The sequence below is a fragment of the Babylonia areolata genome, chromosome 6, assembly GCF_041734735.1.
Source record: "Babylonia areolata isolate BAREFJ2019XMU chromosome 6, ASM4173473v1, whole genome shotgun sequence".
Taxonomy (NCBI): Eukaryota; Metazoa; Mollusca; class Gastropoda; order Neogastropoda; family Buccinidae; genus Babylonia; species Babylonia areolata.
In genome coordinates, this window is record NC_134881.1 from 3,932,531 (window position 1) to 3,957,439 (window position 24,909).

A 24,909-nucleotide genomic window follows, 5' to 3' on the forward strand; every position below is an offset into this window, starting at 1 on the left:
TTAACCTTATGTATTATCAAAAAATGTCCAAGTATCTGTCATATCAGAAGAGCAATTGAATGTTAACATAAATTTGTTAACATTATTGGGTTGAGGAATTTCCAAAAGAAAAGACCAAATGTAACGATAGCAACACCTCCCATCAGAAATGATAAATGTTAACAACACAGTGTTGCTTTTGACATGCTCGACACAAGAAGATGCCTTTCTAATTGTATCTTCATTCAGAGTTCCCTTCTTTCTTTCACTTCAAATGATCTGTCAGGTCTGTTCTCTGTTCTTCTCAACACACACAATCATCCTGTCTTTGGACCGGAGATCTCACATCGAATAAATAATACAGAGCTTTGACCAGAAATGTAGGTGTGAACTGTGTAACTGGTTATGATGAATTCAGAGAAAAAGGCTGAGTCATCTTTTAGAAAATGCGTATTACATGAACGGAATGATTAAATGGATCAGTCAGCCAACTTGAAAAAAACAACAAAAAAACAGTTTATTTGTTCATTCCTATGTACAGCAAGGAAATGTAATGTATTATACATAAAGGTCCAGGTCTTCGCATCACGGGTATATACAGGTAGTCTCCCCTTTCTTTCTTTTCTCAGCTGTCTGTCTTTCAGGAAACAAATGGATTTCTTGTTTCTTCACAAGCAGACCAGACAGTTATTGCATGGATGGAATAGATCAGTAAATACCCCACCCCCACCCCCCAAAGTCAGTGTGTGAGTGAGTGAGTGAGTGTGTGTGTGTGTGTGTGAGAGAGAGAGAGAGAGAGAGAGAGAGAGAGAGAGAGAGAGAGAGAGAGAGAGCTTATTTGTGTATTCTTTTGTTTCAAATCTAGTCATAAATATGACGCTAAATGCACATATGTACTCTTGTGCATATGCATGCATATATGCATGTGTGTGCAAGTGAGGGGGGTAGGAGCAAGTGCGCATATGTATAAATGTGCATACATGTGTGCACATGCGATTGTTTGTGCCTGCATTTTGGCAAAAGCAGGAATTAACAAAAACAAAAACAAAAACCAATTCCAAATTCAGCAGCCACTAATAAACAAAGAAACAAACACATGAACCAAGTAACCAGTCTTTCGTAAACAGTCTGTGAAAAAAATTAAATACTTGGCTACCACATGACCTTTTTAGGACTGAAGATAGCGGGATAACGAATGTGTGAATCAGTCAAAGGACAGTTACCCCGTAGTAACACATCACACTGATAATGAGTTACCCCCATAGTAACACATCACACTGATAATGAGTTACCCCCATAGTAACACATCACACTGATAATGAGTTACCCCCATAGTAACACATCACACTGATAATGAGTTACCCCCATAGTACCACATCACACTGATAATGAGTTACCCCCATAGTAACACATCACACTGATAATGAGTTACCCCCATAGTAACACATCACACTGATAATGAGTTACCCCCATAGTAACACATCACACTGATAATGCGTTACCCCCATAGTAACACATCACACTGGTAATGAGTTACCCCCATAGTAACACACCACACTGATAATGAGTGTGTGGATCATCCTTCAAACAAACCATTATCCCCCCAGAAACACTTCAACTGGATAATGAGATTGTAAATCAGTCAGACAACCATCATCCCCATGGTAACACATCACACAGATAATGAATATCTGGATCAATCAGAAAACCGTGAACCCCCTGGTAACACCTGACCCTGGTGATGAGAGTGTAAATCAGACAACTGTCAGATAACGAATGTGCATCAGTCAGACGACTGCTATCCCCATGGTAACGTAACACCTCACCTGGACAATGGGTGTGTCTGGATCCTAACACCTCACCTGAATAATAAACGTGTGGATCATCAATCAGACAGCCACTACCATCACTGCCAGCACTTCATCCAGTGTGTGAGTCAAAAACAGACCTGGCTAGCACATGACATTCTATGACTCAAAAGACTCGTAACATCTCACACACGCAGATAATGAGCCTGTAGATCAAGTCAAGAGAACCAGATGAGTGCGTGGAATCATTATCCACAAACCTGCCCCCCCCCCCCCTCCCCCCCCCCCTCCCCAACAACCTCCACACACACCCGGCTCATGACTTTTTATAACTCACAGACTCGTAACACCTCACCCGCATAATGTGTCAATGGATCAAGTCAAGAGAACCAGAAGAGTGCAATGGGAACCATCATCCGTAACCCCACACCCACCCCATCACCACCAACACCCCACCACACAACAGTCTCTAGAAAGTCCCGACACACACACACCCTCTCACCACCAACCCCCCATCACCACCAACACCCCATCACACAACAGTCTCTAGAAAGTCCCGACACACACACACCCTCTCACCACCAACCCCCCATCACCACCAACACCCCACCACACAACAGTCTCTAGAAAGTCCCGACACACACACACCCTCTCACCACCAACCCCCCATCACCACCAACACCCCACCACACAACAGTCTCTAGAAAGTCCCGACACACACACACCCTCTCACCACCAACCCCCCATCACCACCAACACCCCATCACACAACAGTCTTCAGAAAGTCACTACAAACACACACCCCATCACTACCAACACCCCATCACAAAACAGTCTCCACAAAGTCCCTACAAACACACACCCTATCACCACCAACCCCCCATCACCACCAACACCTCATCACCACCAACACCTCATCACCACCAACACCTCATCACCACCTACACCCCATCACACAACAGTCTTCAGAAAGTCCCTACACCCCATCACACAACAGTCTTCAGAAAGTCCCTACACCCCATCACACAACAGTCTTCAGAAAGTCCCTACACCCCATCACACAACAGTCTTCAGAAAGTCCCTACACCCCATCACACAACAGTCTCCAGAAAGTCCCTCTCCAACAGCTCCTCCACGTGCTGCTGGCACGACTTGAGCTGCAGCTCCTGGGCCTGCCTCGACTCCAGCTTCTCTGGCGCCGAGCGCGACTTGGGCAGGGGGGCCGACGACGAAGGCACCTGCAGCAGTCCAGAGCCCTCCACCCTGGGAGGGTCAGAGGCCCGGGAAGGGCGGGCCGGGAGGGCGGGCTGGTCCGACTGCTGGAGACAGAGGGTGTTGAAGAAGGGCTGGAGCTCGGCGATGGAGCGCAGCTGTCCGATGGTGAGGAGGGGGCGGCCCTGGGTCACTTGCAGGATCGGGGCCTGCCGGTTCAACTGTTTGTTGTCGTCGTCATTGTGTAGGGGGCAGAAACAAATGACACATGGCATTGAAGGTAGATAAACACAATAAATGAATGAATTAATCAATATGTAAATGACAAATGGCACTGAAGGTAGATAAACAACAATAAATGAATCAATTAATCAACATATAAATGTATTATAGTCAGTAATGTCTGACTGTGACCATCTGAACAGCAGAACAGACAACTGCCGTCCCAACTATCTGGGCTAAAAACCAATAAGTAAGTAAATAAATAAAATAAATAAATAAACAAGAAAATAAATAGGCAAGTAAATAATCAGGGTCACTTGCAAGCACATATACAATATGACTTGACTGACATGAATATGACAAATCACATTTGTTTCACTGAGAACAGATAACGATGATGTGTCCGCTTGATGTTCTTTGATTTTTCTAGTGCTTTTAATACAATTCAACCTCACCTCTTAGCAAAAAAGCTGATGCACATGGGACTCGCTTTTCCGACGATTTTATGGGTTTTAGACTATCTTACTAAAAGGCCTCAGTTTGTAAAATTAAATGATTTTATGTCTACTGTCTCTTTCACAAACACAGGTGCACCACAAGGTACAGTCCTCTCGCCTTTTCTTTTTACCTTGTATACGGCTGAATGCAGAAGTCTGACCAATTCGTGTCCCCTCGTTAAGTTTGCAGATGACTCCGCACTGACAGGACTTATTACTGATGACGATGACACTGACTACCGAAGAGAAATTGACAGGTTTGTGAACTGGTGTGAAGAAAATTTCCTTGAGCTGAATGTTGGCAAAACCAAAGAGCTTGTAATCGACTTCAGAAAAAAGAAATCAACTTTAAGTAAAATCATCACAAAAAATGAAGTGGTCGAACAAGTAGACTCATACAAATATCTCGGTGTGATAATCGACAATAAGCTGTCTTGGAATGAAAACTCAACTGCACTCATTAAAAAGAGCAACAGTCGCATGTACTGTCTTAGAAAAATGAAATCTTTTAATGTATGCAAGCAGATGCTCCAAATGTTTTACACATCTGTTGTCTGTAGTGTTTTAACATACGGAGCCGTGTGCTGGGGGGGAAACCTGACCAAACATGACAAAGACAGGTTGGAAAAAGTCATTAGGAAAGCGGGTGGGGTGGTGGGTATAAGACAAGACACCTTTAGCGACATGCACAATAGAAAACTGACTGACAGACTAATAACAATTTTGACCGACGTAAGACACCCACTACATGATGACATTAATAGCAGAAGGTCAGACATAAGTGGTAGGTTTAGAGCTCCACGCGCAAGAACATCTCGATACATTAATTCATTTATTCCTACAGCCATTCGCGCACACAATCAAAACATCCAATACACTAAGTGAACCCTCCCACCCCCCAAGCCCCCTCGCCACAGCAACACCTGAACTTCACCAGCAGACGAGTGTATGGGAGCAGACATTATGCGTGCATGTGGGACTGAGCGGGTGAGCACGGGCAAGCAAGCATTTGTGTGTGTGTGTGATCGGAAGTGATTTTTAAATATTTTCTTATTTTACTTGGATTTCATGTATCTTAATGTTAATGTTCTAATCTTATTGGCGTGACATATGTTATGTGCATGCATACGTTTTTTTTGTGTGTGTGTGTGTGTGTGTGTGTGTGTGTGTGTGTGTGTGTGTGTGTGTGTGTGTGTGTGTGTGTGTGTGCATTTTACTTATATATACGATTTATTCCCTTGATGTTTTTATTTATGTATTGTTGTACAATACCTTATGGTCTTAACGTGTGTGTGTGTGTGTGTGTGTGTGTGTGTGTGTGTGCATGTGTGTGTATGTGTGTGTGGGTGTGTGTGCGTGCGTGCGCGCATGTCATTTTTAGTAATCTTATGCCCTTTTTTTTTGTTGGATGTTTTCATTTGTTAATATTGTTGTGCAATACCCTATTGTCTTAACATGAGTATGTGTGTGTGGGGAGTGGGGGGGTTAGTATATCGTCAGCTATTGGGAATTCTTATTTGACTAGTTTTAATCTCTTCTTATGTTGCGCATGATTTTATGCCAGTGTTTACAATGAGCCTGTGATTGCACAACTTAATTTCCATGTGGATTAATAAAGTGTTTTTGATTGATTGATTGATTAAATAAAATGAATGTCAGAAAAAATAGATAAATAAATAAATGAATGAATAAACAAATAATTAGTTCATTTTTAGGTTCAGGGCCTGCCGGTTAACTAAAATAGACAGATAAATAAATACATAAATAAAGACAGACAGCCATAGATAGATGATAAACAAATGAATGAACAAATATAGACAGAGAGAGAGAGAGATAATAATCAAATAAATAGGGAAATAATGACTGAGTCAACATATACATGTAAGAGGGAGGGAGAGAGACAGGAAGGAACGGGCTGTTCACATTTTGATGCAGCTGTGCAAAACATACGACCATATACTGACACAACTGTATCTGAAAAGCGTGACAGACAACAGTTGCCTCTGGAAGAGTAACAGCACGCCTGATGTATGAAAACTTCATTCACTGGTCCAGCATTACACTGCTTCAAAAAACAAAAACAAAATTAACCATGAAATTATTTTCAGTATCTATCCCAGAAGTTCCTGCTTCCCTGCTGATAAACACATCAACACACACACACACATAATCACACACATACACATACACACACACACACAACATCACACACACACACACACACACACACACACACACACATATCACACACATACACACACACATATAACACCACACACACACACACAACATCACACACACACACACAACATCACACACACACACAAACATCACACACACACACACACACACACACACACACACATCACACACATACACACACACACATAACATCACACACACACACACACAACATCACACACACACACACACACACACACACACACACACACACACATCACACACATACACACACACACACATAACATCACACACACACACACACACAACATCACACACACACACACACACACACCATCACACACACAACATCACACACACACACACACACAACATCACACACACACACACACACACACACACACACAAGAAAAAAAGAAAAAGCCCTGAAGCACAGTACAGAGAGCAGTGTGTGAATTTACCCGTGAGTTGAGGAGACTGGCCAGACGGATGATGTGAGGAGTGAAGCGAGGCTGATCCTTCTGTTTGGGGGTGTTGTCGTCACCGCTACACGCCTTGTTCTCCTCTCCAGCTGTGCCAATAAACGCCCACCGATATCTGAAAGGGGGAACAAACAGGAACCTCTTTAAACAGCTGTGCCGATAAACACCCACCGATATCTCAAAGGGGGAACAAACAGGAACCACTTCAAACAGCTGTGCCAATAAACGCCCACCGATATCTGAAAGGGGGAACAAACAGGAACCACTTTAAATAGCTGTGCCGATAAACGAACACCGATATCTGAAAGGGGGAACAAACAGGAACCAATTTAAATAGCTGTTATGATAAACACCCACCGATATCTGAAAGGGGGAACAAACAGGAACCACTTTAAATAGCTGTTACGATAAACGCCCACCAATATCTGAAAGGGGGAACAAACAGGAACCACTTCAAACAGCTGTGCCGATAAACACCCACCGATATCTGAAAGGGGGAACAAACAGGAACCTCTTTAAACAGCTGTGCCGATAAACTCCCACCAATATCTGAAAGGGGGAACAAACAGGAACCACTTTAAACAGCTGTGCCGATAAACGCCCACCGATATCTGAAAGGGGGAACAAACAGGAACCACTTTAAATAGCTGTGCCGATAAACGAACACCGATATCTGAAAGGGGGAACAAACAGGAACCACTTTAAATAGCTGTGCCGATAAACGCCCACCGATATCTGAAAGGGGGAACAAACAGGAACCACTTTAAATAGCTGTGCCGATAAACGCCCACCGATACCTGAAAGGGGGAACAAACAGGAACCAATTTAAATAGCTGTTATGATAAACACCCACCGATATCTGAAAGGGGGAACAAACAGGAACCACTTTAAATAGCTGTTACGATAAACGCCCACCAATATCTGAAAGGGGGAACAAACAGGAACCACTTTAAATAGCTGTGCCAATAAACACCCACCGATATCTGAAAGGGGGAACAAACAGGAACCACTTTAAATAGCTGTGCCGATAAACGCCCACCGATATCTGAAAGGGGGAACAAACAGGAACCACTTTAAACAGCTGTTATGATAAACGCCCACCGATATCTGAAAAAGGGAACAAACAGGAACCACTTTAAACAGCTGTGCCAATAAACGAACACTGATATATGAAAGGGGGGACAAACAGGAACCACTTTAAACAGCTGTGCCAATAAACGAACACTGATATATGAAAGGGGGGACAAACAGGAACCACTTTAAATAGCTGTGCCGATAAACGCCCACCGATATCTGAAAGGGGGAACAAACAGGAACCACTTTAAATAGCTGTGCCGATAAACGAACACCGATATCTGAAAGGGGGAACAAACAGGAACCACTTTAAATAGCTGTTATGATAAACAAACACCGATATCTGAAAGGGGGAACAAACAGGAACTACTTTAAATAGCTGTTATGATAAACGCCCACCGATATCTGAAAGGGGGAACAAACAGGAACTAATTTAAATAGCTGTTACGATAAACGCCCACCAATATCTGAAAGGGGGAACAAACAGGAACTACTTTAAATAGCTGTTACGATAAACGCCCACCGATATCTGAAAGGGGGAACAAACAGGAACTAATTTAAATAGCTGTTACGATAAACGCCCACCGATATCTGAAAGGGGGAACAAACAGGAACCACTTTAAATAGCTGTGCCAATAAACGCCCACCGATATCTGAAAGGGGGAACAAACAGGAACCACTTTAAATAGCTGTGCCAATAAACGCCCACCGATATCTGAAAGGGGGAACAAACAGGAACTACTTTAAACAGCTGTTATGATAAACGAACACCGATATCTGAAATGGGGAACTAACAGGAACCAATCAAAACAGCTGTCTTGATAAACACCCCTCGGTATCTGAAAGGGGGAACAAACAGGAACCACTTTAAATAGCTGTGCCAATAAACGAACACCGATACCTGAAAGGGGGAACAAACAGGAACCACTTTAAACAGCTGTGCCAATAAACGAACACCGATACCTGAAAGGGGAAACAGACAGGAACCACTTTAAACAGCTGTGCCGATAAACGAACACCGATACCTGAAAGGAGGGAATGCACAGGAACCGTTTAAACTTCTTTCATTCCACATCACATGTCCCTTGTGATGCAAGTGACTACCCACAGAGAGTGCAGAACAAGAAACTTGTGTCTCAAACTTCATCTTGTTAACTTCCTTCAATGAAGGGCAACAAGTCTGCAGGTGTCCCATGCGATGCGAGTGTATGCTCAAAGAGGCCACGGAACAAGGAACTTGTGTTCAGATCTTACGATCAGTTCCCTTTTGATTGTGTTGTCGTGTTTGTTTTGTTCTACTTATCATAATACAAGCTTACCGGTTTTATTCAACTGACACTTTACACATTATCCGGTAATCACTTTACTTCCTGCACACCAACATTCCATTCAGAAACAAACTTTAAAGATTATGTTTCTCTACTTAACCCTGCTTCAGCCTTCACTGCCTGAAAATTATTTGGTCTTAGTTTTACTTAATCAATGGGTTTTACTGGGGGTAAATGGGTTTGTATGTTAAGTAATATCTTCTTCTTCTTCTTCTGCGTTCGTGGGCTGCAACTCCCATGTTCACTCGTATGCACACAAGTGGGCTTTTACGTGTATGACCGTTTTTACCCTGCCATGTAGGCAGCCATACTCCGTTTTCGGGGGTGTGCATGCTGGGTATGTTCTTGTTTCCACAACCCAACGAACGCTGACATGGATTACAGGATCTTTAAGGTGCGTATCTGATCTTCTGCTTGCATATACACACGAAGGGGGTTCAGGCACTAGCAGGTCTGCACATATGTTGACCTGGAAGATCGTAAAAATCTCCACCCTTTACCCACCAGGCACCATCACCGTGATTCGAATTCGTGATTCAGATTGACAGTCCAACGCTTTAACCACTTGGCTATTGCACCCGTCATTAAGTAATATCAAAAGGAAAAGTTTTCAAAATGATATAATGAAGGCAAGATGCATAATTGTTTAAACTAATTCTATTGTTTGGAAAATGACCTGAATACAGACACTAGTGAAAAAGGGCAGGGACTATGTTCAACTTGAATTTCAGTAATCCGTATATTTGTACATAGCTATTTCCATTTGGAAATCGGCCTCTTCTCCCATATGAGGACACACACCGACAGATAAGCCTGCCTGCCTACTCATCCGTCGGACTGACGGGAGACTCCATCATTTCCATTTGGTGCCATTTAATTTATCTTTTTATTTTCTATTCATTTTATTTGTTTGTTGTTTTCTTCTTATGTTGGACATGTGCTGCTGCCAAAAAGAAAATCTCTGTACCAAAGTATAGACAATAAAGTTTGTGTATTGTATTGTGTATTGTATTGTAACATACAGCTCCCCTTTCCCAAACAAATACAATCATTCTCTGCAAGCATGAATGAAAAGAAACAGAAAAACCCAAACCAGTAAGAACATCTTGAAATTTCAATTCTAAAATCAGAAACCTCTGTTCTTCAACTAATTGTTATCAATTTATTATTGTTGAGTATAGATTCCTTTTTTTTTTATCTTTTTTTATCATTACCCCAAACACTTAAACTGTTATATAAAAATCATTATTATCAAAAAAGCCAAACACATAAATTCATTAAAAAAAATTTATCATTATCACCCCAAACACTTAAAATATTCATTCATCATTTTTTTTTTAAAGATGTTATCAATTTTTTCAGCACCCTGAACACTTGAAATCTTTGTTTTTCAAAATATCATTCTCATTATCACCCCAGCACTTGAAATGATTTTTAAATTACCGTTAAGCCATTACTCCCAACACATATATATACATCATTTATTCAATTAATGGTTTTTTCATTAATTTAATGTTTTTCATTACCATTATCACAATCACCAAAACACTTATATTCATTCAAAAAAAAAGATTCTCTCACTTTTGTCATCACTCAAACACTTAAATTCTTTAACAACAACAACAACAACAAAAGTCTTCATCACTTTCACCACCCCCAGCCCCTCCAACACTCACAGCTGGAACTGCGGCACGGCGTCGGCAGGCATGACCAGACAGAGATCGAGGAGACGACAGACGGACAGGTACAGGTTGAGCCAGCTGGGGTTGTTGTGGGCATTGAGGCCGTTGCCAAGGTGCGCCCAGCTGCTGTCCAGCGCTGCGATGCGCTGCAACTGGGTCCTGGGGGGCAGACAACAGAGAGACGGGGGCTCACAGCCTGGGCACTGCATCGGCTACCCCGCACAACGGCAGTTTCACTTTCTCAAGAAGGCGTCACTGCGTTCAAATTCATAAATACTGTACCACATCTGCTTGGCAGATGCCCGACCAGCAGCATAACCCAACGCGCATAGTCAGGCCTTGAGTGCATGCATAAATAATTGTCTACCAATCAGAGTGGATTTTTTCTTCTGAATTTCACCAGAGGACAACAGTTCTGTTGCCATGGGTTCTTTTTCAGTGCGTCAGGTGCATGCTGCATATGTGACCTTAGTTTATCATCATTTGAAGGACTGGATGCTCAGTTTGTTTTTCCAGTCAAAGTTGGGAGAAAGGCGAGGTTGGGATTCAAACCCAGACCCTCACAGACACTGTACTGGCAGGTGAGTGTCTCACCATTCTGCCACCTTCCTGGCTGTATCCACCTTCCTTCAAAATGATCCAGGGATTCAGATTCAGATTCTGACCTGACAGCGGTCGGGGAGGCGGTGAGATGCCTTGTGTTGGCATTGGGTGTGAAAGAAGGAAACTCGGCTTGGTTGGGTTGCAGAAGTGGTCTTAGTAGCACTGAATTTTTGCTCAGCGTGAAGATTGTTTTTCCCCAAGTACATGCTAATTCCACAGACTTAGGAAAATTATTAATGCTAAGTTACATGGTAAGAGGAAAATCCTTAGGAATATTCTTAACACTGAGTTGCGTGAGTGACGAGCAATCTTAGCTTAACTATGTTTGCTCAGCTTTAAGAATTTTTCAGTCCATGCTAATTGATTCACGGTCTTCCTATCTGACGCACACACAAACACACATGTATGTATACACACATGCACACACGCACACACACATACATACACACAAGCACACACACGCAAACACACACACACACACACACACACACACACACACACACACACACACACACACACACACACACACACAATATACTAACATATATTTTGCAGCCACATGGAAAACATAAAGCAGCCTAACAAATATACCAACACATTCTCAAAGATACACACAACTACACATCCGTGCCAAACATACACACAAATATATATAAACTGCCCACTTCACCACACACACACACACACACACACACATATATACATACATATATCCACACACATATATCACATGCACACAAACACACACTCTGTATACAATCACATAACCAAAATGCACATCATAACAGAGATGATATCCGGCCACTCTCACTCTGATAACCTTGGATCACACCAGAAAAAGACAGTAGAAAAGGGGAAACCATTTCATATTCAAATACATAGCTGTTGATTTCATTCAAACTGTTCAGTTATTATGATACCTCAGCAACACATATCAATAAGCAACATCATAGACAGTGGCAAAAAAAACTCCTCAAGAATTTTTTGTTTTAATTTTTAAATTAACTCTTCAAATATGCACAAAACAAAAATACCACAATTTTGTCTCTATCTTTGAGGTCTGCCAAACAAATGACAAAATTCCAATGTTACTGTCAAGATAAACATAACCTCTGTGTAATAATCAGTCTTCATTGCTGTGAGACAACTGGACTGAAAAAAAAAAAGCAAATAAATAAAATACCATGAAATCCTACCGGTATTTCAAAAAATATAATGCCGAAAAATCTTTCTATATACTGTCCATACACTGCCATCACACAGACCTTTCCTCACTCTTTATGTTAGCCTTAGTGATGACCAGCACAACACTCTTCACACCACAATCAGACAGCTGTTAAGAAATTGATATAAAATATGAACACACCTCTTCAGATGCATGGTACACAGTGCACACAGCAAAGCATTGTCAACCACTAAAATCTATGAACATTTATGGCACAACAAGGGGGACAAAATGGGAAGAGCAGGTCACATTGACTGGGGGGGGGGGGGGGGGGGGGGAAGGGAGGTACAAGAAAATTTAAAACTATAAAATTGAAAAGCTGAAATAACAGAAAATAAATTAAAAAAAGAAATGTAAACTGAATTTTAAAAAAGACTAAAACAAATAAGAAATAAAATAAAATGAAACAAAAGCAAAATCAAGTCAATTAAAAAAAAAATATATATATATATATAATGTAATGACAGACTTTTCATCAGTGATAGCAGTTTTCACTGGTGATAACAGATGAAACATGAAAGAAAATATGTGTGTGACAGAATCCTTGAGTGTGTGTGCGCGTGTGTGTGCGTGAAGGGTAGTTTTGTTGTTGTTGTTGTTGTTGTTTTTAAAACCCAAACACCTGGCTGTGTGCCTGCCACTGTAACAGAATATATGTGTGATGTGTGTGACAGAATAAGTGTGTGTGTGAGTGTGTGCATGTGCATGTGCATGTGTGTGTGTGCATGCACAAGCATGTGTGTGCATCCATGCATGCATCCGTGATACAATAATTCTGGAATATTCAGATTATCAATTTCAAACTACTTATCAAAAAAGAAAAGAAGAAATCTCCAGATGCAACACACACTCGCTGCCCCTCCTCGGAGATCCCATATAATGCTAGTGAAGAACTCCCAAGGACTCCCTATCTCCTTCAGTATCAAAGGGAGCCCTGACTCACACACTAACGGACTCCCTGTCTCCTTCAGTATCAAAGGGAGCCCTGACTCACACACTAACGGACTCCCTGTCTCCTTCAGTATCAAAGGGAGCCCTGACTCAGACACTAACGGACTCCCTATCTTCTTCAGTATCAAAGGGAGCCCTGACTCACACACTAACGGACTCCCTGTCTCCTTCAGTATCAAAGGGAGCCCTGACTCGGACACTAACGGACTCCCTATCTCCTTCAGTATCAAAGGGAGCCCTGACTCACACACTAACGGACTCCCTATCTTCTTCAGTATCAAAGGGAGCCCTGACTCAGACACTAACGGACTCCCTATCTCCTTCACTATCAAAGGGAGCCCTGACTCAAACACTAACGGACTCTCTATCTCCTTCAGTATCAAAGGGAGCCCTGACTCAGACACTAACACCAATGCTGACACTGACCGTCCTTCACACACAGTTTGTGCATTTTGACTTGTGCTTTTCTTCCAAGAAACTTTATTTTAAAAAAGAGGATATACAACTTATCAGTTTGTCCTCATGCCTAGGCTCCATAAGCAATCCTAACAACGCCACGTTTTTTCTTATTGGTGTAAGAATTTCCCTAAATCTGCACACACACACACACAGGGGAAAATTCTTAACGCAAAGCAAACTTAGTGTTGCTAAGATCACTTAAGCAACCCAGCCCTGGTCCATATTTAAGATTTTTTTATTTCCAGGGAAAAAAAAAACAGAAAAGAAAACGCACACTATTTTTTCTTCTCATGCTGATATGACATGCTGACATATTGTGCTCCCTGATTCTTCAGTCATATCGCTGGCCCTGTGCACGTCAAGCACTCAATCAGTTCAGCTAAAAACATTATTGACTGGCATGCTGACAGCTGTGTGGTTGGAGTTATGATAACAGTAATAATAATAATGGACATTAATACAGCGCGTTTTTTTTCCAGAAATACTGCTCAAAACACTTTACATTTCATTCCTCCCCCTCTTCCCTCCTCTCCCCTCAATAACCTCACACACACACACACACACACACACACACACACACACACACACACACATACAAACAAACAACCCCCCTCCCCTTCCCCCCACCCACAGAGAAAAACGTGTGCCAGAATACACTCGCACAAATGAATATTAGAAACCACCCATCCAACCGTGACACCCTCCAGAAAACACATTCCTGCAACATGCACTCACACACACACCTGCAAGCACCCAACCACACACACAAATGGCAAACGGGTTCCCCACAACAAAGCATGCATTTAGAACCACATCATACCAAGACCAGCGTAGGAAAAAATTACTGTTGTTGGAAAAGATGTGTTTTCAAAGCCGGGCATAACATCGCAAATTTTATAGCAGTGGTTGACAGTTAACTGGCCTTGTAGCCTCCGATCTTAATGAGTCATCATTTGGGTGGGTCCATATGGCATTTAGACATCCATTCTCCCCACCCTCTAAAACGGCAAATACATCAAAAAGCAAACATGAACACAAATTCAAATGCAAATGCAATCTGAAATAAACTGCACAAGGAGGAATGTTTAAGAGTGATCACAGTCACAGAAACACAATTTATGCAAATGTCATCCACAATCCCCATATTTATCTGACTGCACCAGGGACATACTACTTCCACTGATTATTTCCAGAGATTTTCAGCATGGCAAATGCATCCAAACATGACAGGAAATCAAAAAACTGACTGAGCTGGTCCAAGACAATGCTAGTTCTGTGCAGTGTTGAGATGCTGGATTCTGACCAAATGTGTGGTCTAGCATGGCTCTTGCACTGATTTGATCAGTCTTCAATGGTGACTGCCCCCACCCCCACCCCCCACTTCTTTCTGTCTGTTACTGCCTCCTGTTCTCACCCTCTCTTTCTGTGTGGGGGGGGACAGGAGGTGGGGGGAGGGGGGGGGTTAGAATGCATTTTTGTGTTTGCAGATTACAAATCCACTCGCATATACATTTGCTCACTGATTTGCTCACAGTTTAAGGAAGTGATTTGTCACTCAACTGATTCTTCTGGAAAAAAACACCCTAATTAAACATACAAGAACTAAGTACAGTAATGTTTGCTCAATGTACACAGTTTAAAACTACTGCTGCTAGATGCTTCATATCATCTTGCAGACAGCTACATAGAAAGTACAGATTCTAATGGTGTCACAGTGATACTGCCAAAGTCCACTATGTCTAGTAAAGAAAATATGAATGAAGCTATTCTAACAGTTGCAGAAATAACTATGTGCAAAGGACAAAGAACGGATATACACAGTGTGTTCCACACACAAGTCTGTACAGGATCAGGTCATGTTTTAATCACTGTATGTGTGATCATGCATGACACCCCTCTAGGCTGCGGCTGCAGGTCTTCAGCAAGAAAACTTTAGATCAGCTGATAAAACAATCAGCATGCCCTGTCCTCTTTGCTGTAGTCTGACAAACTGTTTAAGCCATAGCCCTCGACAGTCAACATGAAAACACGTCTTTTCAAAGCATGTGTTGCGCAGATGATAAAAGAGTTCAGTTCTGCAGCCTGTGCATTTCTGTAACTGACCTAAAACATGGTTCATATACGACATGTCTGGATGTGTGACAACAGCTTCCACAACAGCAATTCAGGAATCAAGTGGATTTATCCCTTCATGCTTCCTCTTCCTTTTACGCTTGTCACAGAAAACCGTGAACCACCAAAATGTCTTTTTTATGCTGCTCTATTTTACACACATTTTCAGCAATCCTGCCCTAATGCCACTCATCCTGAATTTCCCAACAAGGTGCAAACAACCAAACTTGCTCTGTTGCAGACCTAGCACCAACAGTCCACACAGAGCTACCAATGGCAGGTGACTGTGAGGCCCCTCATAAGAGAAGACCCTTCACTGCTTCAAAGTCACTTCAGCACACTTCAGTGGTGCCTGTTTCAGTTCCACATACATTGGGCACTGCTACCAGAGCTGTCTCACTGCAATGCTCCCTTAAACTCCTAAGAATTTGCCAGCGCTGACAACCTTTGTCCTATTCCACTAGACACTGAAAACAGCGGGGTATAAAAGCTAAAGGTCGCTGTGAAAGAAGGACATGAAGTGCCACTGAAGCTGATTCTTTTTTTTTTTTTTTTTGTTTGTTTACACTGATAAAGGACAATGATAACAACAATGAGCACTGATAAAGGACAATGATAACAACAATGATATCATACAGGTCTGTTTGGGCCTGAGACACTACAAGAGTGGTTCTTTCCCTGCCCTATCCCACAAAGCGGTTCTTTCCCTGCCCTATCCGGTTCTTTCCCTGCCCTATCCCACAGAGCGGTTCTTTCCCTGCCCTATCCCACACAGCGGTTCTTTCCCTGCCCTATCCCACACAGCGGTTCTTTCCCTGCCCTATCCCACACAGCGGTTCTTTCCCTGCCCTATCCCACACAGCGGTTCTTTCCCTGCCCTATCCCACACAGCGGTTCTTTCCCTGCCCTATCCCACAAAGCGGTTCTTTCCCTGCCCTATCCCACAGAGCGGTTCTTTCCCTGCCCTATCCCACAAACTGTACTTTCTCCTATAATGAGGTGGTGACACACAGCCCTTCAGTCACCAAACCTGACTGACTGCTTTCTGGCATTGTATCTTTGTGTGTCTCTGCACATATTACACAATGAAGGCAAGACTGCTTTCTAATCTAACCACTGCAAAGTAGGCAAGGATTAACAGCATGTTCATCAGCAGCTGCATGTGCATAGTGCGAATAATCACCAATCATTCCAAACAACAATAAGCGTAAGTCCCTGCCACTGCAACAGGCAGGCGAGTTTAAAGCTCAGAGTGGGGTTAGTTAAATCACTGTGCACATATCCAGGCTGGTTTACTGGCATACTGCCGACACAGTATCAATAAGTCATTCATCACAAACAAGCAAGCAACAAGTCCACCCTGTTTTCAAGCAGTCCAAACAGTCACTCATCACACTAAGCATTCTCATCCAATTCGGGAATTAGCTTTGTGCAGTCAAGACACATTCCAGTAAACATGGCAGTCAACAGCGATACAAGAAAGTCCATGAACATGACAGTTACATCATGGGTGGAGAGAAAGGGAGGGGTTTACTGTACAGGTTTGGGAGCTATTCATGCTTCCATTGTACAAGGCGAAACAACTCAAGTTTGGATTCATTCAAACAGCCCAAGGGAGAGACAGAATGGACGGGCAAACAGAATGGAACAACATACCTTGTTCTGGTATAGCTTTTGGCCAGCAAACCCAATATTGAAATGAACAGAATGAATGAACAGAAAAGATTTTCTTTCACGAAAAGATCATTTCAAAAAATCAAAGAAGTACAAATACCAGACCAAATAATATGAATAAAAATTACAACAAAATCAAACAAGGAAAATTTTTTTTTTAAATCAGACCAAAATATAAAAATAAAAATTAAAGAAGAAACAACAACAACAACAACAAATAATTTTTTTTTTTAAATCAATCTTTGGAACTAAAATCACTTTGAAAATGAAAGAAGAAACAGAACTGACCAAAATCAATATCAAGAAACTGAAAGTGTTTGACAAAAAAGGAACAAACCACTTCACAGCAAAGAACGGGGCAGCCACACCGTACATTCTACTGGGTTAAAAGAGAAAAATATCATCACTTCACAGCAGTCAAAACACAACAGCACAGACCAACGACACAGCTCAAATGTCCACATACACCAACAGAACACACAACAGCTACCAGCAGTTCCACAACATCAATCACAGATCAAAATCAAGGCCATTCAGTTTAGTCTTTTGTGAAGGACTATGACTCTCAAACTAGGAGGCAAGAATGCAAATGTTCTTCGTGCTGCAGCCTATGGCGCTAATTGGCCTTTGGGAACCATCCCAACGCTGACTGTTCCAAAGCCCTCTTTGCTGAGAGAGACTAAGGCAAGACACTCTCCACTAAAATCACATTCTTGCCCAGATAGTCCAGACAGCAACTGCCTCCTGTGATGGTCATAGTCGGACACGACGAACTATCATACATCTAGCACAACATTCCTCTGGCAAATCTTTAGTGCTGGGGATGGGGGATTGGTAAGTTGACTGATACTGTTAACAAGTGAAACAGACAGAGGAAGCGCAGAAAACAGGGAACACGGGTACACAGAAGAAGAAGACTGCAGGCTAGGGGCGAAGAGAGTTTACCTGGAACGTGTCCGGATGTACTGACTGAGGATAAGACAATGACAGTTGTCTCCCATTATCATAAGGAAAACAATGGCATCGGTAATGTTTACAATATGCTGCTACAAAACAAGTTAGTTATATTTCAACAACATGAACACTTTTTTTGTTACTTAAGTTTGTAATGTGCTGCTACGAAACAAATTACCTTTTTTTATTTTACAACAGGAACACTTATTTGTTACAAAAACTGCTTTCTTTTTTTCTTTGTTTTAGAAGGCATGTAATCATTCATTAACAGTGAGTGTTTATAGTTTACACAACACAAATAATACATTGGACACAATGTTTATACAACAAAAACAGCAACCATTTTCAGAATTGTGACTTTATAGTCCACACGTCTTCTATCACTGGTTTGCATACATCCTTCACAGTGCTTGCCCACTGCTCCCAAGGAAAACTTACCATGTCAATACAATGTCTTCCATCAACGCATTACAGAAACAACCATTAGTAGGAAATACATTTCCTAGTTGAAACTACACAACACATTTTACTGGATATGAATAGTTGAAACTACACAACACATCTTACTGAATATGAATAGTTGAAACTACACAACACATCTTACTGAATATGAATAGTTGAAACTACACAACACATCTTACTGAATATGAACACTTTGACTGTTAATACACTTATTATTGAATATGAACATTTTAACTGTTAATACAAGAATATTTATCACCACAGCATAGAAAGACTTCACAATTACAACACAATTATAACAAAGTGCACTATTAAGCAGAATATCAGAACACAACAGATAAAAAAAAAGATGACTTTAACTTCTTAGTAAGCAATTCTAGATTATTTGCCATTTCTTAAGTTCACAAGAAAGCATTATTATATCCTCAAATTGAAATACTGGTAGAGTATCTTAACAACTGAAGTGAAATAAACATTCAAATAAAAAATGACCATACCTGTCTTTATGTTGACAAGTTTCCATTATGATTTTTTTTTTTAAATACATTCTCAATCTTTTTACATGACCATAAAACAAAACCAGTCTTTTTATGCCGCTACAAAAAGAAACCCACTTTTTTTCCATGCTGGATCAGTAACAAATTAACCCCCATTATACAAAAACAGAACATGAACAATAATAATAATAAAATGATACTCAAGCGAAGGTTAGGAACCACTCCTCAGCTCCAACATACTGTCTATGGATGTTGAAACTACAGAGCGAAGAGCTAAGTGATACATGGAGTGAAAACAATTGACTGTGAGTGCACAGACGCAAGGAAGCTATGTCAAGAAGTCAGGTGAAGAACGCGGTGTCAGACACGAACAAAGGCCAACACACACACACACACACACACATTTGAAAGAGAGGTGGTGGTCAGGTGGGTGGGTGCCACCACGACTACTCACTTGAATTCATCTGTCTCTGTGGACAGCTCCTGCTCTATCTGCAGAAACACCTGGACCTGAAGAATTGGTGGGACTGAGTCAGTTTCAGTGCTGGTCTCACAAAGTCATCATATTCATACACACTTCACTACACATGCTAAAAAAAGAAGATAAAGAAAAAAAAACAGAGAGAGAAGCAAATGCCTGATGCAGATATCAAACACACACACACACACATACACACACATACACACACGCACAAACACACACACACAAACACATGCACAAATACACACACACACACACACACACACACACACACTCACTCACCATGGGCCAGTGGGAGGTGAGACGTTATGAAGACGTACACACTCATCCATCCTCACCCACATCCCCTCCCCACCCACCCCACACCCACACACACCCTCCATTCATCCACCACACATGTACCAACACCCACATCCCCTCCCCACCCACCCCACACCCACACACACCCTCCACTCATCCACCACACATGTACCAACACCCACATCCCCTCCCCACCCACCCCACACCCACCCTCCACTCATCCACCACACATGTACCAACACCCACATCCCCTCCCCACCCACCCACCCCACACCCACACACCTTCCACTCATCCACCACACATGTACCAACACCCACATCCCCCCCCCACCCACCCCACAACCACACACACCCTCCATTCATCCACCACACATGTACCAACACCCACATCCCCTCCCCACCCACCCCACACCCACACACACCCTCCACTCATCCACCACACATGTACCAACACCCACATCCCCTCCCCACCCACCCCACACCCACACACACCCTCCACTCATCCACCACACATGTACCAACACCCACATCCCCTCCCCACCCACCCCACCCACACACACCCTCCACTCATCCACCACACATGTACCGACACCCACATCCCCTCCCCACACCCACACACCCTCCACTCATCCACCACACATGTACCAACACCCACATCCCCTCCCCATCCACCCCACCCACACACACCCTCCACTCATCCACCACACATGTACCGACACCCACATCCCCTCCCCACACCCACACACCCTCCACTCATCCACCACACATGTACCAACACCCACATCCCCTCCCCATCCACCCCACACCCACACACACCCTCCACTCATCCACCACACATGTACCAACACCCACATCCCCTCTCCACCCACCCCACACACCCACACACCCTCCACTCATCCACCACACATGTACCAACACCCACATCCCCTCCCCACCCACCCCACACCCACACACATCCTCCACTCATCCACCACACATGTACCAACACCCACATCCTCTCCCCACCCACCCCACACCCACACACACCCTCCACTCATCCACCACACATGTACCGACACCCACATCCCCTCCCCACCCCACACCCACACACACCCTCCACTCATCCACCACACATGTACCGACACCCACATCCCCTCCCCACCCCACACCCACCCTCCATTCATCCACCACACATGTACCGACACCCACATCCCCTCCCCACCCACCCCACACCCACACACACCCTCCACTCATACACCACACATGTACCAACACCCACATCCCCTCCCCATCCACCCCACCCACACACACCCTCCACTCATCCACCACACATGTACCGACACCCACATCCCCTCCCCACACCCACACACCCCTCCACTCATCCACCACACATGTACCAACACCCACATCCCCTCCCCATCCACCACACACCCACACACACCCTCCACTCATCCACCACACATGTACCAACACCCACATCCCCTCTCCACCCACCCCACACACCCACACACCCTCCACTCATCCACCACACATGTACCAACACCCACATCCCCTCCCCACCCACCCCACACCCACACACATCCTCCACTCATCCACCACACATGTACCAACACCCACATCCTCTCCCCACCCACCCCACACCCACACACACCCTCCACTCATCCACCACACATGTACCGACACCCACATCCCCTCCCCACCCCACACCCACACACACCCTCCACTCATCCACCACACATGTACCGACACCCACATCCCCTCCCCACCCCACACCCACACACACCCTCCACTCATCCACCACACATGTACCGACACCCACATCCCCTCCCCACCCACCCCACACCCACACACACCCTCCACTCATCCACCACACATGTACCAACACCCACATCCCCTCCCCACCCACCCCACACCCACACACACCCTCCACTCATCCACCACACATGTACCAACACCCACATCCCCTCCCCACCCACCCCACACCCACACACACCCTCCACTCATCCACCACACATGTACCAACACCCACATCCCCTCCCCACCCACCCCACACCCACACACACCCTCCACTCATCCACCACACATGTACCGACACCCACATCCCTCTCCCACCCCCCAACCCCAAACTTGCCTCACACATACACATACATACTCATCTATCCCTGCTCATGTACAACAACAAAATCCTGTCTCCACACCCCCCAAAAACTCCCCCTACACCTCCCCACACATCCATGCCCCAACATCCACATCTCCTCCCCATCGCTAACACAACCCCCCACACAAACACGTACACACTCATTCACAACCATCCATGCCCCAACATCAATACCCCCTCCCCAATGCTAACACAAACCCCCACACAAACATGTACACACATGTACACACTCATTCACACCCATCCATGCCCCAACATCAATATCCCCTCCCCATTGCTAACACAACCCCCCACACAAACATGTACACACTCATTCACACCCATCCATGCCCCAACATCAATATCCCCTCCCCATTGCTAACACAACCCCCCACACAAACACGTACACACTCAATCATACCCATCCATGCCCCAACATCAATACCCCCTCCCCACTGCTAACACAACCCCCCACACAAACACGTACACACTCATTCACACCCATCCATGCCCCAACATCAATACCCCCTCCCCATTGCTAACACAACCCCCCACACAAACACGTACACACTCATTCACACCCATCCATGCCCCAACATCAATACCCCCTCCCCATTGCTAACACAACCCCCCACACAAACATGTACACACTCAATCATACCCATCCATGCCCCAACATCAATACCCCCTCCCCATTGCTAACACAACCCCCCACACAAACACGTACACACTCATTCACAACCATCCATGCCCCAACATCAATATCCCCTCCCCATCGCTAACACAACCCCCCACACAAACATGTACACACTCATCCGTCCCCACTCACGTGCCAACACACACATCTTCTCTCCACCCCCACACCCCCCCATACACACACACACACACACACATCTCTCCACCCCCACGCCCCCCCCCCCACCCACACACACATCTTCTCTCCACCACCCCCACACACCCCCATACCAACACCACACATACACACACAAACACAATCTTCTCACACACACACACACACACATCTTCACACACAAACACACATCTTCACACACACACACACACACACACACACCACACCTTCACACAGACACACACACAACGCACAACAGACCACACAATACACATCTTCACAGACAAACCACACATTTTCACGCAGACACACACACATATGCACACAGACACACACACACACACACATCTTCACACACACACACACACACACACACATCTTCACACACACACACACACACACATCTTCACACACACACACACACACACACACACATCTTCACACACACACACACACACACACACACACGAACCATCTCAGTGATCATGGTGGGCCAGAGAGAGGTGAGATGCTGGGGAGACATCCGCAGGATGAGCACACGGAAACACAGGAACACCTGCGTCATCACGCTGGGCACCTGGGGCAGGCGCAGGCTCTCCGCCAGTCGCTCTGTCACACAGCAACAACAACATCCTCATCACTACTTCTTATATATATATGATAGTCAGTCGTGTCCGACTATGACCATCAGAACAGCAGAGGAGGCAACTGCTGTTCTGACTATTTGGGCTAGAATTTGATCATAGTGGAGAGTGTCTTGCCCAAGTTACATCCCCACTCTCTCGGCCAAGAGGGTTTTAGGACAGTCGGCGTTGGGATGGTTCCCAAAGGCCAACTAGCCCACAAGGCTGCAGCACTAAGAGCCAGTGCAATTTTGCCTCCTAGTTTGAGAGTCATAGTCCTTCACAAAAGACTAAGCTGTAAATGATTTTCCTTTAACTGGAGAAACCATTGATAATACAGCTCTCACTTTGCTGTTGGCCCAAATGTAAACTTACATCAATCTGTGATATAAGCTGAGTGTTGGGCCATACTACTTCTTACCACTGAGATAAAAAGAGTAAAGACTAAACGTATCATAGCCTTTTACAGTCATCAGGGCAGTGAAATAATGTTCACTGTGTCCAAGGCTGGTCGTATGGTCGCAATCCTCTCTTTCTGCAGTTCAAACCTTCCCCAACTGAAGTTCAGTACCCATAGACACTTGGGCAGAGTGAGGAAAATCACAGTAAACTGCCTTTCCCAAGGACACAACACCATGCTGAAACAGGGCCTCCTGCCAAACCGATTCTGCCACTGTGCCTCCAGAGACAACTGTCATGTGGTTCATCCGTCGGGATCAACGAGGACCATCTAGTCATCCTGAGGGTGGGTGGGTTGGGCTCTGTGGGTGCGCAGATGACTGGTCAGGCCAATCCGCGCCTGGAAGGTTCTGACGCAGTGTGGACAGGGGATGGTGGCGGCTGTCGGGGACTTGCTGGCACTGCTTTTCCTGGCCTGTCTGCGTTGCTCTGCTGCAGCGATTCTGTTGGCCTCACAGGATTTGGCACCTTTGTGGACAGCTGAACGCCACTTTGGTCTGTCCATTGCATTCAGCTCCCATGTGTCATGGCTGATGTTGAAGGCCTTCAGAGAAGCTTTCAGAGTGTCTTTAAAGCACTTCTTTTGGCCTCCATGGGAGCGCTTGCCATGTTGGAGTTTGCCATACAACTGTCATACATCAGGTATGAAAAACCAAA

General features: G+C 44.2%; 1 protein-coding gene across 7 annotated transcripts in view; it reads right to left on the reverse strand.

The window, feature by feature from the left end:
• Nucleotides 1-2,534: 2,534 nt before the first annotated feature.
• LOC143282661 (protein DOP1A-like) overlaps nt 2,535-24,909 on the reverse strand; it is a 72,658-nt gene continuing 50,283 nt past the window's right edge. For 3 of the 7 annotated variants that reach the window (XM_076588319.1, XM_076588318.1, XM_076588324.1), the window contains 7 exons: nt 23,643-23,779; nt 19,878-19,933; nt 18,456-18,479; nt 17,493-17,507; nt 10,481-10,645; nt 6,382-6,517; nt 2,535-3,220 (listed from right to left, as the gene is read on the reverse strand). In XM_076588319.1, the coding sequence (XP_076444434.1) occupies nt 2,879-3,220; nt 6,382-6,517; nt 10,481-10,645; nt 17,493-17,507; nt 18,456-18,479; nt 19,878-19,933; nt 23,643-23,779 (875 nt within the window). In that variant the 3' untranslated portion in view covers nt 2,535-2,878. The remainder of the gene's footprint in view (nt 3,221-6,381; nt 6,518-10,480; nt 10,646-17,492; nt 17,508-18,455; nt 18,480-19,877; nt 19,934-23,642; nt 23,780-24,909) is intronic. The other 4 variants (XM_076588325.1, XM_076588320.1, XM_076588321.1 and 1 more) reach the window with 3 other exon arrangements.